Raw genomic sequence first — 17,589 nt, 5'->3', positions numbered from 1 at the left:
GTGTGTGTGTGTGTGTGTGTGTGTGTGTGTGTGTGTGTGTGTGTGTGTATCAAGGACCTTTTTGTCAATTAAGTCCTCCTTGACCCTAACCAGACAATAGTAGAAATAGTATAGTAGTTATAGAATGTTAACCTCTCAGTGATAGTGGTTATAGAGCTAGAAGAACCAAACTCTTTCAATGAAGAAACAGATCAAAGAGAGACACAGCTAGACTCAAGTGGTTGATAAGTGAGAGCTGTATGTGCCCTGTCCTGTGTTAAGTCATTTAAACCCCACAACAGGGGTGCCTGGCTGGCTCAGTCCATGAGTTCAAGTCCCACATTGGGCAGGAGACTACTTAAAAAAAATTGTAAAACCCACAACAATCCTATGAGGAAGACATTGTCACTCCTATTTTAGAGATGGGAGAATAGATGAAATTGTCCACAGTCACATGGCTAGTAAGTAGGAGAGCTGGGATTCACACTTAAGTTTCTCAGCCCAGGTTTAATGAAGGGTTACTTAAGTGTGTTCTAAGTAAGAATCCTGCCATATCATTTCTGATAATTAGGTTATGTCATATAAAAATCAATAAATTCAGTGCATTGACTGAATAAACTGAAATCCTGTCATATTTCCACTAATGGTGGAAACCTTGCAACCAAGGAGGAAAGAGAAGAAAAAGCAAGAACAGGGGGAGGAGGAGAAAGAAAAAGAAAGGGAAGAAAGATGAGGCAGGAGGACTGGAGGAAGTATAATTTTATGGGAAGAACTTGGGTTTCACTCCCAGTCCTTCAGTCTGATGGTTATATTACCTCGGGAAAGTTAACCCCCTCATGAGTCTTAGTTTCTTGAAAATGAGGATAATTATGGTTGTATGATAATATTGTAATACAATTGCTGTCTATCTTCCCCACTAGGCTATCAGTACCACAGGGTAAGGGCTACATCTGTTTTGGCTCATTGTATTAAGTTCTCTTTTTTTTAAGATTTTATTTATTTGACAGAGAGAGAGAGGGAGAGAGCACAAGCAGGGGAAGCAGCAGGCAGAGGGAGAAACAGGCTCCCAGCTAAGCAGGGAGGCCAACGTGGGGCTCAATCCCGACCCTGGGATCATGACGCGAGCCGAAGGCAGATGCTTAACCGACTGAGCCACCCAGGCACCCCCACTGTATTAAGTTCTTATCTGACATGCTCAGGACAGTCAACAATCAGCTAGAGCAAAACAATCCTTTTTACAAGAAGAGATGTTAACTCTTCTGTTTTAAGTGAAATGTACTCATTCACCAATCTTTTCTTTGGGTTTTTCCTTTGAGTATGGGCCCATGGGTGAAAGTACTGTGCCATCTTTCTCCCAAGGACAGTATCCATATTACATGATCTACAGTTTCTACTGCCAATTATAGAGAGAACCTAAAGTTGTTTACAAGGCAATCTGAGAACACAATAGCTTTAGGTTTTTATGACTTTCCCTCAAGACATTTATAGTTCTCATCACATCAGATCTAATAGTATTTTTTTTACATCTTGCCTTTGTCTAATCTTTATAAAGCATTCAACTTAGTTTTCATAGAAATAACTTTCATCTCACCCTTATAGATCCTAAGCAATTAAATACTGTCATTATAATAACATTTGCAGCTGACATTAACAGATTTAAAACAAAAAGTACTAACTCTTGCTAAGGATACAACTTAATTTTTTCAAAGATTTTATTTATTTGTCAGATAGATAGAGAGAGAGCACACACAAGCAGGGGGACTGGCAGGCAGAGGCAGAGGGAGAAACAGGCTGAGCCAGGAGCCCAATGCGGGACTCAATCCCAGGACCCCGGGATCATGAAGTAAGGATAAAACTTATGCTGCCAGAAAAGCACAGGTATCCTCCAGAGTAGCCACTTGTCAAAAGCATACAGCATGCCATGTACATAAAGAGTATGTTTTAGGAGCACCTGGCTGGCTCAGTTGGTGGAGCATGCAACTCTTGATCTCAGGGTCATGACTTTGAGTCTCACGCTGGGTGCAGAGATTACTTTATAAGTTAAAGGGACACCTGAGCGGTTCAGTTCATTGGGCGTCCAACTCCTGGTTTTGGCTCAGGTCATGATCATGGTTGTCAGATTAAGCCCCACATTGGGCTCTGCACTCAGCATGAAATCTACTAGGTATTCTTTCCCCCTCTCCCTCTCCCCTTCTGCTCACTACCCTCCGCCTGCTTGCGTGCTCTGTCTCTAAAATAAATAAATAGATAAATACATACATACATATATACATATGTAAGTAAACTTTTTTAAAAATTAAAAAAAGAGAGATAGAGTATGTTTTAAAGGGAATCTGTTACAAGGCCTCCTATATTGTATCTCCAGCATTTACCACTATGCCTGACACATTAGGAGGCAATCAGTACATATTTAAATAATATCTTTTTTTATTTTTTTTAAGATTTTATTTATTTATTTGAGAGAGAGAGAATGAGAGAGAGAGCACACGAGAAGGGGGAGGGTCAGAGAGAGAAGCAGACTCCCTGCCGAGCAGGGAGCCCGATGCGGGACTCGATCCCGGGACTCCAGGATCATGACCTGAGCCGAAGGCAGTCGCTTAACCAACTGAGCCACCCAGGCACCCCATATTTAAATAATATCTACCATACAAGGCTGGGGTGAGACTTGAATGAGCAAAAGCCACACAATGCTTATACACATTGGCATGTGGTAAATGTTGGTGCCCTTTTCTTTCCAACTGTTTGAGACATTTTATTTACTTGTTTCCAGTCTCATTCAAAAAGAATTTGAGATGGGCGCCTGGGTGGCTCAGTCAGTTAAGTGTCTGCCTTCGGCTCAGGTCATGATCCCAGTGTCTTGGGATTGAGCCCTATGTTGGGCTTCCTGCTCAGTGGGGAGTCCGCTTCTCCCTCTGCCACTCCCCCTGCTTGTACTCTCTTTCTCTGGCAAATAAATAAAATCTTAAAAAAAAAAAAAAAAGAATTTGAGAGTTGTAAGATGTTTACTGAAGTTTCTTCTTGTTAAATTACTCATTTTAAAAAAAGTGATTTGAGTCAGTCATTTTTCTAGACACTGGTGAAGACATGGTCCTACACTGTAAAGAGCTCAGCACCTTGCTTATCAACCCAAACATAACTTAGTAACAAAACCTTGAAACAGGAAAGGAATTATGTAAAGAGGAAATCAAGCAGCTGGACTGGCAAAGCTTTCCTCAACATAAATTTTATTAAAAAAAAAAGAGGCCATGCTGTCTCAATGTTTCTACAGAGCTGATAAAGAATGTACCTGTGTTAAAATAACACATTCCTCTCTAATCTGTAAATAGGGCACATGTCAGAAAACATTACCAATCAAGTGAATTTTACAGCTTACCACCATACTAAGACATTAACAGATTTAATTATAATTATAATTATATAATTATAATTAAACCTCTCACCAGCAGCAGCTTACAGTTTTTCAAGTAAAAAAAGATAAGATGGACCTTTTTTTAATTTTTAATTTTAATTCTTACAATGTCACAGAGCAAAGGCCACTTTGCCTTAACATCAGTATAATAAGCATACTGCAATAGGTAGAACATAAAGCTATCTGAGATTTCACTTTGGTTTCTGAGATCTAATCCTGTTGTAGCATTGGCTGTGTGAACCTGAGGGATAAAAAATTATGATGCCCTTTCAAAGGCAGGGGAAAGTTGCCCAGGACAAACAATTACGAATATCCTATTATGTTCTGCTCTCTAATTCCCAATGATGCGTCTTACGATAGTCTCTTAGATACATGATTTGTAGTGGTAATATAACAGGCAGACTCTGATAGGTCCTGCCTCCATGTGATATTCTCGTAGCTAATATTTGAATAAATGTACTTACTGACGATTGAACTTCAGTAAATCTGCATCGACCATGTCAGCTAGTGGCAGGTTAAACAAGCGAAAAGAAGCTTGCATAATCACCCTAGAAGCAATTTAAAAATATACATATAAAATATGCATATAACTAGGAGGCACAGATTTTGTTTAAAAAAAAACAAACATCAAATGAAAGTTGAAATTTTGTTTGTAAGAAAGAAAAATGAAATAATGTACAGTTGACTCTTACTATTATTTGATAGAGCACAAGTAGGCAGGCCACAGACAGAGGGGCAGGCAGAGGGAGAGGAGAAGCAGGACCCTCACGGAGCAGGGAGCCCGATGCGGGGCTCGAAGCCAGGACCCCGGGATCATGACCTGAAGTGAAGGCAGGCGCTTAACTGACTGAGCCACCCAGGTGTCCCCCAAAACCATTTTTTAAAATCCCAAGCAAAAAATAGTTATTTCATTTTTTTATTCATTTATTTATTTATATTTAATTTTTTAAAAAAATCTTTTAAAAAAGATTTTATTTATATGACAGAGAGAGAGCGCGAGCGCACAAGCAGGGGGAGCAGGAAAGGGTGAAGCAGGCCCCCCATGGAGCAGGGAGCCCGATGCAGGGCTCGATCCCAGGACCCTGAGATCATGACCTGAGCTGAAGGCTGACACTTAACCAACTGAGCCACCCAGGCGCCCCAGTTATTTCATTTTTAAAAGAGAAGTATGTATTCATATCTATATAATATTTGGGGGGATAGAAGTGTGTGCCTAATATATCTTTATTTTATAGTACAGTTAACCCTCAAATAACACAAGTTTGAACAGCATAGGTCCACTTATATGGGGACTTTTTTGAATAAATACAGTACAGTACTATAAATGTATTTTCTCTTCCTTATGATGGTTTTCTTATTCATGCTTTCTTTTTTCTAGCTTACTTTATTGTAAGAATACAGTATATAATACATATAATACACAAAATGTGTCTGCTTCTCCCTCCGCCTCCTGCCTCGCCTGTTCGCTCTCTCTCTCTCTCTCTGATCAAAAAATAAATAAAATCTTTAAATAAAAATAATGGTTTGGGGTTTTTTAGTTTTTATTTAAATTCCAGTGAGTTCACATACAGTGTAATATTAGTTTCAGGTGTACAATTTAGCAATTCAACACTTCCATACAACACCTGGTGCTCATCACAGCAAGTGCACTCCTTAATCCCCATCACCTATTCAATCTCCTCCCACCTCCCCGTAACCATCACTTTGTTCTTTACAGTTAAGTCTGTGTTTTTAAAAATGGTTTTTATGCTGTTTCCTCATTCCCAAATGACTACCTTCTCATTTAATCTGATTAAATTATGGGCTGATTCTAAAAAACAAAACAGGCCAGGGAAATTAATCAGACAATTTTCTCTTGCTATCAAAAATAGGATAAATTAAGGACTATAAAAGAACATATAACATTTTAATTATGATAGGAGAATGAAAATGGGGGAATAGTTTAAGTAAAAAAAAAGGCAAAAAATTTTCGTTCTAAAATCACTATAAAAATGTCATTTTGGGGGCGGGGGTGCCTGGCTGGCTCAGTCGGTGGAGCATGCAACTCTTGATCTCAGAGTTGTGACTTCAAGCCCCATGTTGGGTGTTGAGTTTACTTAAAAAATAAAATCTTTTAAAAATGTCGTTTTAGATATAGGCAGGGCCACCATTATATACTTAGAAAATTGTTATCTATGTGAGGTTCTAATGTCATGAAATTCTGCCAAGATTTCAATCCTTTGAGTTAGTTACTCTACTCTCCACTACCAATCTGTTCAAAATGCAAATAAATCTTCATGAACATTTTCTCAAATTGTTCCAGCAGTGACCTGGGGTAGGAATATTAGTTTCTCCACCCAAAACACATTTTCTAATGATCAACTATTTGTAGGAACTGTAGTAGGTAATGGCGCCACAGCGATAAGAGACTAGAGCCTACTCGCAATAAGCTCAGTCCAGTGGAGGCCACAGGCAGTCCCAGGCAGGGGGGTAAACGCTCCAGCACAGATAAGGGCGTGGGAGTCATGCAGGAGGGACACCTAATCCAGATGAGGACATCAAGGAAGGCTTTTCAGAGAAGCACATCCCTGAACTGCAGCCTTCAGAAACACCAGGAGAGAGCCAGGCAGGAAATGGTGAACAGTTTTCCAGGCACAGAATGCTGCATGTTGACATAAGGTATTTGAACCAGGAACTACAAAGTATTCCTGTTTGGTGTGGAGTACAGTGAAACTGAAGAGTAATAGAAAATGGGGATGAAGAAGTAAACAGGGACTATAATAACAAAAGGCCTCATCTGTCATCATTTGGATTCTATCTTGAAAGCAGTAAGAAGCCACTTAAGATCATTAAGCAAAGGAATGACATGTTCTTCTAGGAGCAGTGTGGAGGAAGGGTTTGGAGGGACTGGAGACAAGGGGACCATCTGGGAGGCCGTATACCTCTCCATCTGAGAGGATGAGGACCTGAGCTACAGGAATGGCAATGAGAGCAGAGAAGGAATGGATTCGGGACGTATTAGGAAAATAAAACTACTACTAAATTGATAGCATATTGGACATAGGAGACAAAGAAGAAAGAGAAGACAAAAACAAAGTCACAGACCTGGATGCCTAGGCAGACTGTAGGGCCATTTCCCAAGATGGGGACAAAGGCAAAGAACATATTTGGGGGCAAGATCCTTATTTGGCAGCAGCATTTACTAAATGATGCACTTTAATAGGTTAAAAAGAGGAACTTTAACATCAAAAACTAATGATGTAATGTATGGTGATGAACATAACAATAAAAAAATTAAAAAATAAATAAAAATAAATAAAAAGAGGAACTTTACTACAAAATCTAATGTATGAAATAACTTGAAAAAAGAAGCTGTGAGGGGCGCCTGGGTGGCTCAGTCAGTTAAGTGTCTGACTCTTGGGTTCAGCCCAAGTCATGATCTCAGGGTTCTGAGATCAAGCCCCGCATCAGGCTCTGCGCTGTGTGGGGAGCCAGTTTAAGATTCTCTGTCTCCTTCTCCCTCTGCCCCTGCCCCTCTAAAAAAAAAAAAAAGAAAAGAAAAAAATCCTAGGGTAATTTGGGGATTGGCACTGGCATTTACTTACATGATAATAGTGAGGTAAAGAGCCAAAAAGTAATAATATTGTTGTCCGAGAAATAACATGACAATGGAGGCTGTTCCTTCTAGGTAGAAAGAAATTAAGATAATTTTATAGTAACCACACTTCTTCAGCCAGGACTGACTGATAAGTACAAGGCACTGAAACGGAAACAGAGTGACATAGTGTTAATAAGTTGGATTCCCACGAATTAGGCTTACTCTTGCTGATGACAAAGTAAATGTTCTCAGCAAAAAAATAAATTTGCTTCTGAATTGTAATATCGTTGAAACACACAAGTGATACTGTCTATTGTGACTAGAAATGCTATTACTCATATATATCCATAAAAATTGACTAAGGATAGTAATATTCCATAATAACAAAGAAACAGCTATTATTTCCTATAAAACAAACAAACCTGAAAATGGTTTCCTACATTTTCATTTTCACACTAATATGAAGAGATTTTACTAAAACCAACCATATGAAAGAATCCATCACTTAGAAACAATCAACATAGGGCGCCTGGGTGGCTCAGTCTATTAAGTGTCTGACTTTTGATTTCTGCTCAGGTCATGATCTCTGGGATGGAGCCCCGCAATGAGCTTTGCACTCACTCAGCAGGGAGTCTACTTCCCCTCTCCCTCTTTCTGTTCCCCTCCCCTCCCCCGCTGGCACACTTTCTCTCTAAAATAAATAAATAAAATAAATAAATAAATCTTAGGGGCGCCTGGGTGGCTCAGTTGGTTAAGGGACTGCCTTCGGCTCAGGTCATGATCCCAGGGTCCTGGGATCGAGCCCCGCATCGGGCGCCCTGCTTGGCTGGAGGCCTGCCTCTCCCTCTCCCACTCCCCCTGCTTGTGTTCCCTCTCACGCTGTCTCTCTCTCTCTGTCAATTAAATAAAAAATAAAATCTTTAAAATATATATATATCTTTAAAAAAGAGAGAGAAACATGGGCGCCTGGGTGGCTCAGTTGGTTAAGCAACTGCCTTCAGCTCAGGTCATGATCCTGGAGTCCTGGGATCGAGTCCCACATCAGGCTCCCTGCTCTGCAGGGAGTCTGCTTCTCCCTCTGACCCTCTTCCCTCTCGTGCTCTCTATCTCTCATTCTCTCTCTCTCAAATAAATAATAAAATAAAATCTTTTAAAAAAAGAGAGAGAAACATCAACATTGCTTTATGGTGATGTGAAAAGTCCAATTAAAATCTAATATAAATCCAGATTTTAAGATTTGGGATTAAAGCCCAGAATTTACCCAGCATACAGTAGGTAAAACAATATTTACTGAATAAGTGAATATATATTTCACTATTGTTCTTACTGTAATATATCTGAAATGTAATTTTTAGCCAAAATCAAGTACCATAAATAATAGTTTATGATTCTATCCACATTTCTTTGGGTTTTGTTTCTTGCCTAATCTTACGTATTTTCATAATTCTAACAGGCTCATGATGAGAGCTCAGACTTAACATTTTTTTCTGCATTTCAAGCTATCATTGAAAAAATTCATTGTTCTAGAGTGAAAAGTTTGTGCTAAATATACATATGTACATTAACAAAGATCAGAAGATATTCTTTGTTTTCAATTAAAAATTACATTGTTTAGCCTTGAAAAGTTTTCACTAACCAAATGTACATACATTACATGAGAATTTTGAATGATGTAAGTAGAATACAAATGTACTGTAATAAACAAAAGGGTTTTTTCCCCCTAACTTTTTGGCTTACTTCTCTACTTTCAAGGAACAAGAGCTCATTTTCTGGATACTAAAGACAATGGCTCAGTGACTGATGTGATCCAAGGCATTTCTTAGAGTTCTGTAAGAGAAATACATAGAACACCCCGGCAAGTCCCATTATAGTCCTCCATATAATAATAATATTGTAAAATTACACATTTCTACATGTTGAAATGAAGCTACTTGTTCTTGATATCTAATACAGGAGTATATAAAACACAAGAAATTATGGGCGCCTGGGTGGCTCAGTCAGTTAACCGCCTGCCTTTGGTTCAGGTCATGATCCCAGGGCCCTGGGATTGAGCCCCACATCAGACTCCCTGCTCAGCGGGAAGCCTGCTTCTCCCTCTTCCTGCTTCTCCCGCTGCCTGCCGCTCCCCCTGCTTATGTGCTCTCTCTCTCTCTCTCCAACAAATAAATAAAATCTTCAAAAAAAACCACACACACAAGAAATTATAATAATATAAGAAATATGTGGTAGAGTAGAAAGTGAAAGATTTTGAAATCAGATGTCCCTTGGTTTGAATTCAACTTTGCCACTTTACCAGCTGTGTGGATCATAGACAAGTTATTTTACCTGAAGGACATTTCCTCCAACTAACACTCTCTCTGTGTGTCTCTGTCTCTCACTGTCTATCTTGTCTCTCTCTCTCATCTAGCACATATTTAGTTATTATTATAATGTCCAATATACAAAAAGATATGAGCCAATGATATAAATGATAAAAATGTTGAGAGAGACTGCTTTTTCACTTACTAAAGTCTTCTACAAACTGAGGGTTTTGGCTCTCCATTCATGTTTATTGAGTAGGAGTTTGTGAACAGTGTGTCTCAGCACAAGTGTTGGCAAACCTATGCCAAAGAAGCCTAAATCAAAACAGATAAAATCAGTGTGTTCTTGCAGTGAAAATCAAATAAAATATTTGCCACATCAAGTCTTAATAATAAAAGCTAACATTTCTAGAGGGTTTAGTTTGTGCCAGGAACCATTTTAAGTACTTTGTATATTTTGAGTCACTAAATCCTCATAATAATTCTATTCATTAGGCATTATTTTTATTCTCATGTTACGGATGAGGGAACTGAGGCACAGAATGGTTGAGTAACTTACCCAGGGTCACATAGCTCGTGAGAGGGGAGTGGGACTCCTCCCTGGCAGACTCCATGCTCTTAACCCATTTACTATCCTGCCTCTCTGAGGGGACTGGGATGTGGAAGAGTCACAGACCTATTAAAACAGTTATTAGAGGGGCACCTGGGTGGCTCAGTTGGTTGAGCGACTGCCTTCGGCTCAGGTCATGGTCCTGGAGTCCTGGGATCGAGTCCCACATCGGGCTCTCCCTGCTCGGCAGGGGGGTCTGCTTCTCCCTCTGACCCTCTTCCCTCTCGTGCTCTCTGTCTCTCATTCTCTCTCTCAAATAAATAAATAAAATCTTTAAAAAAAAAACAGTTATTAGAGAGAACGAGCATGTGTTCGTTCTTTTCTCCTTTCAACTATTCAACTCCTCAAAAAGAAAGCCCTGAGAAGACAGCCTGAGAAAATGAAAATATGGTGCTTATCCTTCATCACTATACCCAACAGTTAAAGTGACTTAGACAAATAAATAATAAAAACAACAAATTCCAATCAGCTGTCATTTTTTTCTTTTTACCCCAATAATTTATGTAAGTGTCACTTCTCTGGAAATTAAGAATACACTTAAAGCAACTTTGGGTTTCCACTTTATAATGATTTTTTATTGAGGTCAACAGAAATTCATGTTAGTTTGAGGGTTTGAGAAAAGGGATTGTTGAAATCTTTTGGCCATGCTTCCCTTAAAATGTAATAGCCAAGATGAGTAAGTCACGGGGATAAAAGATGCAGCATAGAGAACGCAGCCAGTGGTATTGTAATGGCATTGTATGGTGAGCACAGCATAACATACAGACACGTGGAATCACCACGTTATATACCTGAAACTGATGTAACATTGTGTGTCAACTACACTTCAATAAAAAGTCTAAAAATTTATAGCCAAGAGAGACGGGGAGAAAGTACTTGCTGAACACATATCCAACAAGGGACTTGTCTCTAGACTATGTAAAGAACTCTTACAATTCGGTAAAAGTTGATGACAAACACTCAATTAAAAAATAGGCAAAAGATCTGAACAAACAATCCACCAAAAAGGTATATGGATGGCAAGTAAGTACGTGAAAAATACACTAACATAATTAGTAGCCATTAGGAAAGTGTTAAATCAAAAACCACAATAAAAAACTACTGCATACTAAAACTAGTATGGTTAAAACTAAAAAGACTGATCATAAGCATCGTTGAACAAATGGAACACTTTTACATTACTGGTAGGAGTGTAAAATGATCTGGTAAACACTTCAGCAGTGTTTTTAAAAGTTAAACACATACCTACCATGCAACCCAACCATTCCACTCTTAGGTATTTACCCAAGAGAAAAAAAAGCATACATCCATTCGAAGACACAAATGTCCATAGCAGCTATATTTGTGATAGGCCCAAACTGGAAACAACCCAAATGCCAATCAAAAAGTGAATGAAGGTCCTCCCTTTCTCCCTCAGGGCTCAGTCGCTCGCGCTCTTTCTGCGCTCAGCCAGCGGCCCTCGGGCGAAGGGTCATGGGCAGCCTCTTGGGGCGCGCGGCGGCGCTGCCGGGGCTGCTGAGCGGCCCGCGGGCCCCGAGCCCGAGCCTGCTCGCATGCCCCAGCTCGGGAGGGTCCTCCTGGACCCGGGAGCGGACCCTGGTTGCAGTGAAGCCAGATGGGGTGCAGCGGCGGCTTGTTGGGGATGTGATCCAGCGCACTGAGAGGAAGGGCTTCAAGCTGGTGGGGATGAAGATGCTGCAGGCGCCAGAGAGAGTCCTTGCTGAGCACTACCATGACCTGCAGAGGAAACCCTTCTACCCAGCCCTCATCAGCTACATGACCTCTGGCCTCGTGGTGGCCATGGTCTGGGAAGGCCCCAACGTGGTCTGCTCCTCAAGGCCCATGGTAGGACACACCAACTCAGCTGAGGCTGCCCCTGGCACCATCAGGGAGGACTTCAGCGTCCACATCAGCAGGAACATCATCCATGCCAGCGACTCCATGGAGGGGCCCCAGAGGGAGATCCAGCTATGGTTTCAGAGCAGTGAGCTGGTGGACTGGGCAGACGAAGGCCACCAGAGAAGCATCTACCTACCCTGGGCACTCAGGCTGCCTTCAGCTACCCCAGCAGCCACCCAGGATCAACTAACTACCTCTGTCGTCCAGAACTTAAGCCCACACCTATGATCCTCCCTTCTGTCCCAGACCACCTCCCTGTCTACCTTCTGCCCCACCCCAGCCCAGAGGGGTTGAGCAACCAACTTTATGTTCCCTTTAGTATCCTAAGGCAGTAAGAAATCGGACCAAATCCTTTCTGTACCAAAGTGCCAGATAACCTTTGGGGTGTCTCCAAAAGTGTGTAGTGTAACCACCCTTCCCCCAAAGGGGGGTGGGACATTAAAATTCGCTGTGTTGTGTAGGGGGGTGAATCGTTTATTATAGTTTCTGCCATCTCTGAGGTAGGACTTTATGCAAAGTTGTAAGAGTTTGAGAGTACAAATAAAGCTTACTCTCATACACCAAAAAAAAAAAAAAAAGTGAATGAAGAAACAAATTGTGATATATCCGTACAATAGGATACTCTTCACCAACAAAAAAGAATGAAATATTGAGGTGCCTGGGTGGCTCAATTGGTTAAGCATCTGCCTTCGGCTCAGGTCATGATCCCAGAGTCCTGGGATCAAGTCCTGATTCGGGCTCCCTGCTCAGTGGGGTGTCTGCTTCTCCCTCTGACCCTCCCCCAGCTCATTCTCTCTCTCTCAGAAAAAAATTGATATCCACAAAACATGCAAAGGAATCTACACCAAAAAAATAGTACATACTATATTATTCCACTTACATAAAATCTAGAAAATGCAAACGAATCTATAGTGACAAAAAGCAGGTGGGTGCTTATCTGGAGATGAGGGAGGGTGGGGAAGGGCTGGAGGAAGGGATTATAAAGGGGCTCAAGGAAACTTTGGGGGGTGATGAGTATGTAAACTATTTTGAATGTGGTAATGGTTTCATGGAACATACATATGTCAAAATGTACCAAGTCACACAGTATAAATAAACGTAATTTATTGAGGGTCAATCATACCTCAATAAAGCTGTAACAACAACAAAAGATGCCTTTCTTTCAACTCTTACATTTTTTTCCAAGTACTTAATAGATCATGAAAAACAACAACTGGGGCCTGTGTTAAAAGCTGTTAAGCATAGTTTGTAACAGAAAACTACTGGAAATAGCCTAAAATCCATCTACAGTTCAATTACGAACACTGATGTAATTTACCCCAACACAGCTATTTTTAAAAAGTAGATTTACATATGACATGGAAATTTCCATAACTTTTTAAGTTTAAAAAACAGGATACCCAAAACTCATAGATGTTTCAATAGTGCATGAATCTTTACAGCAAACATACTATTTTTGTGGGCGCCTGGGTGGCTCAGTCGGTTGAGCATCTGCCTTTAGCTCCAGTCATGATCCTAACGTCCTGGGATCAAGTCCTGCGTTGGGCTTCCTGCTTGATGGGGGAAGTCTGCTTCTCCCTCTGCCCCTTCCCAGCTCGTGTGTGCGCTCTCTCTCTCAAAAATAAATAAATAAAATCTTTAAAAAATGTATTAATTTTGTAATACAAAAACAAAGAAAAAAAGAAGTTATGATTTGCTCAGATGCACAGCAGTCCTTCACTCCATCAGAATTCAACCGTCTGGCGCTCTCTACCCAGAACATGGCTATGAACTAGAGGAAATGAAAAACATCTATGGGAATTACTTGGTAAAGCTCATGTATTTTGCTTTGAAAGAGCCCCTCAGGTCTTCACTAAATATCTATCTATCTAAATATTTAGGAATAAATTTAATCAAAAGAAGGGCAAAACGTATCCTCTGAAAACTACAAAGCATTGTTGAAAGAAATTTTAAAAGATTGAAACAGATGGAAAACACTCTGTGTTCATGGGTCAGAAGATTTAATATCGCTAAGATAGCAAAGTACCCACACTGATCTACAGATTCAGAGCAATCCTATCAGCATCCCAGCTGTCTTCTTTGTAGAAATTGACAGGCTGATTCTAAAATTCACATGAGTTTGCAAGGAAGCCAGAATAGCCAAAACAATCTTGAAATAGGAGAACAAAGTAATAAGGCTCACACTTTCCAATTTCATCAAAAAAGTGAAAAGATAACCCAAATGGGACAAAAATTTTGCAAATGGTATTTGCAAATCTGATAACAGATTGTATCAAAAATATGCAAAGAACTATTACACCTCAGCAGTAAAAAGACAAATAACCCAATTAAAAACTGTGCAAGTGAACTGAATAGGTATTTGTCCAAAGGATATATAAAATGGCCAGTAGCATATGAAAAAATTCTCAAAATCATCAGCCATCAGGGAAATATATATCAAAATATCAGTGAGATGCTATTCCACTCACTAGGATGGTTATAACCAAAAAGACAGGTAGTAGAAACTGCTAGTGAAGATTTGGAGAATGTTAGTACACTATCAGTGGGAATATAAAATGGTGCAGCCACTTTGGAAAATAGTCTGACAGTGTCTCAAAATGTGAAACAGAGTTCCTACATCTGTGTGTCCATGCAAATAGTTGTGTTAATGTTCATAGCAGCATTACTTATGAATAGTCAAAACGTGGAAATAACCCAAATGTTCATCAACTCATGAACGGATAAACAAAATGTGGTGTATCTATACAATGGCATATAATTTGGTCATAAAAAGGAATAAAGTATTGATACCAGCTACATCCATATAGAAGTCCAGAATGAGTAGGGAAAGTAGTAATGATTGCTTAGGGCTGGGGGGGAGGGAGGACAGGGAAATATGGGGGCAATAGCTAAAGGGTATGACATTTTTTTTAAAGATTTTATTTATTTATTTGACAGAGAGAGACACAGCGAGAGAGGGAACACAAGCAGGGGGAGTGGGAGAGGGAGAAGCAGGCTTTCCGTGGAGCAGGGAGCCCGATGCGGGGCTCGATCCCAGGACCCTGGGATCCTGACCTGAGCTGAAGGCAGACGCCTAACAACTGAGCCACCCAGGTGCCCCTGAGATTTTTTTTTTTTTGAGGTAATGAAGTGTTCAAAAATTGACTGCAGTGATGGTTACATATATCTGTAAATATACGAAAAACCATTGAATTGCACATTTTTAAATTTTTTTAAAGATTTTATTTATTTGACACAGAGAGAGAGAGAGAGAGAGAGGGAGGGAGAGCATGAGCAGGGGGAGGGGCAGAGGGAGAAGCAGACTCCCTGCTGAGCAGGGAGCCAGACATGGGGCTCAATCCCAGGTGACCTGAGTCAAAGGCAGATGCTTAACTGACTGAGCCACCCAGGCACCCCACATATTTTTTTTTAAAGATTTTATTTCTTCATGAGAGACAGAGAGAGAGAGAGAGAGAGGCAGAGGGAGAAGCAGGCTCCCAAGGAGAAGGGAGCCCGATGCGGGACCCGATTCCAGGACTCCGGGATCATGACCTGAGCTGAAGGCAGACGCCTAACCATCTGAGCCACCCAGGCGCCCCCACATATTTTTTTTTAAAGATTTTATTTATTGGGCTCCTGGGTGGCTCAGTTGGTTTGGTGTCTGCCTTTGGCTGGGGTCATGCTCCTGGAGTCCCTGAATAGAGTCCCACATCGGGCTCCCTGTTCTGGGGAGAGCCTGCTTCTCCCTCTGCCCCTCACCTGGCTTGTGCTCTCTCTCTCTTGCTCTCTCTCTGAATAAATAAATTAAAGATTTTATTTATTCAGAGAGAGAGAAAACATGAGTTGGGGGGAAGGGCAGAGAGGAAGAGAGAATCCCAAGTAGATTCCACGCTGAGCATGGATCCCAATGTGGGGCTCCATCTCACAACCCTGAGATCATGACCTGAGCTGAAACCAAGAGTTGGATGCTTAACTGAGCCACCCAGGTGCCCCAAATTGCACATTTTAAATGGGTGAATTGTATGATATGTGAATTACATCTCAATGAAGCTGTGAAAAAAATCTATTCTTTTTATTTTTTATTTATCATTATTATTTTTATTTTAAGTAGGCTCCACACCCAGCATGTGGCTTGAACTCACAACACTGAAATCAAGAGTCACATGCTTTACCAACTGAGCCAGCCAGGCACCCCTACTCTTTTTATTTTTAACATAAGAGTTTAACAAACTTTTTTATTTTTACTTAGAGGAGATACTATAGACAAGTACATGATTAAAAGTGCGAAGATGTATATATATATTATTAGACATATTTATATAAAAATGTATATATATTTTAGAATCTAATAATGCAGACAAGAGCTCAAACAGTTCCCCATACTGGGTCATTGAACATAGGAGCAAACAGCTTGACAAACTTCAAACTGCCCTGAAGGAATAGCATCATTTCAATATGCACACCCAGTACCGGGGACTATTCTGATAACCCCAAAATGATACTCTATTTGGTACACTCTGCTAAGTAAACCATGTAAATATAGTACATTTTAGAGACGGAATCTAAAAGTGCATAACTCTAAAGGCAGATGCCTCTGAACCTCCCTGTTCTCATCTGTAAGCATAAGAAGAGTCTCTCCCTTGAAGGTGGTTGTGAGGATTAGGTGAGATAATGTGTACAATGTGCTTGGCATGGTTCATGGCACATAGTAAGAACCCAATGTGACCCACCATTTTTATGGTATATACAGTAACCAAACTATGACAAAGGCCTCAAGCTAATCTTCAAAAAGACAAACCATATCCTGTATGCTTTGCATAAGAAAGTGTGGCAAAACATGCAGAAGAATGAAACTGGACCATTTCCTTACACCACACACAAAAATAGACTCCAAATGGTTGAAAGACCTAAACGTGAGACAGGAGTCCATCCAAATCCTAAAGGAGAACACAGGTAGCAACCTCTTCGACCTCAGCCGCAGCAACTTCTTCCTAGAAACATCACCAAAAGCACAGGAAGCCAGGGCAAAAATGAACTATTGGGATTTCATCAAGATAAAAAGCTTTTGCACAGCAAAAGAAACAGTCCACAAAACCAAAAGACAACCGACAGAATGGGAAAAGATATTTGCAAATGACATATCAGATAAAGGGCTAGTATCCAAAATCTATAAAGAACTTATCAAACTCAACACCCAAAGAACAAATAATCCAATCAAGAAATGGGCAGAAGACATGAACAGACATTTTTCCAAAGAAGACATCCAAATGGCCAACAGGCACATGAAAAAGTGCTCAACATCGCTCGGCATCAGGGAAATCCAAATCAAAACCTCAATGAGATACCACCTCACACCCGTCAGAATGGCTAAAATTAACAAGTCAGGGAACGACAGATGTTGGCGGGGATGTGGAGAAAGGGGAACCCTCCTACACTGTTGGTGGGAATGCAAGCTGGTGCAACCACTCTGGAAAACAGTATGGAGGTTCCTCAAACAGTTGAAATTAGAGCTACCATTCAATCCAGCAATTGCACTACTGGGTATTTACCCCAAAGATACAAATGTAGGGACCTGAAGGGGTACGTGCACCCCGATGTTTATAGCAGCAATGTCCACAATAGCCAAACCGTGGAAAGAGCCAAGATGTCCATCGACAGATGAATGGATAAAGAAGAGGTGGTATATATACACAATGGAATATTATGCAGCCATCAAAAGGAATGAGATCTTGCCATTTGCAACGACGTGGATGGAACTGGAGGGTGTTATGCTGAGTGAAATAAGTCAATCAGAGAAAGACATGTATCATATGACCTCACTGATATGAGGAATTCT

The 17,589-nt window shown here is 40.5% G+C and overlaps 1 protein-coding gene and 1 pseudogene across 5 annotated transcripts in view; one reads left to right on the top strand and one right to left on the bottom strand.

Moving 5' to 3' along the window:
• LOC141371670 (transmembrane protein 180-like) overlaps nucleotides 1–17,589 on the bottom strand; it is a 47,717-nt gene that overhangs the window by 20,881 nt on the left and 9,247 nt on the right. For all 5 annotated transcript variants that reach the window (XM_073887995.1, XM_073887993.1, XM_073887997.1 and 2 more), the window contains 2 exons: nucleotides 6,973–7,127; nucleotides 3,853–3,936 (listed from right to left, as the gene is read on the bottom strand). In XM_073887995.1, coding sequence (XP_073744096.1) covers nucleotides 3,853–3,936; nucleotides 6,973–7,127 — 239 coding nt within the window. The remainder of the gene's footprint in view (nucleotides 1–3,852; nucleotides 3,937–6,972; nucleotides 7,128–17,589) is intronic.
• Nucleotides 11,303–12,234, top strand: LOC112811406 (nucleoside diphosphate kinase, mitochondrial pseudogene; annotated as a pseudogene).

The sequence above is a fragment of the Callorhinus ursinus genome, unplaced genomic scaffold (genome assembly GCF_003265705.2).
Source record: "Callorhinus ursinus isolate GAN/ISIS: 27379988/994484 unplaced genomic scaffold, GSC_fseal_2.0 scaffold85, whole genome shotgun sequence".
NCBI classification, from domain to species: domain Eukaryota; kingdom Metazoa; phylum Chordata; class Mammalia; order Carnivora; family Otariidae; genus Callorhinus; species Callorhinus ursinus.
Note: the sequence above shows the minus strand (reverse complement) of the source record. Positions and strands in the feature narration are given on the sequence as shown.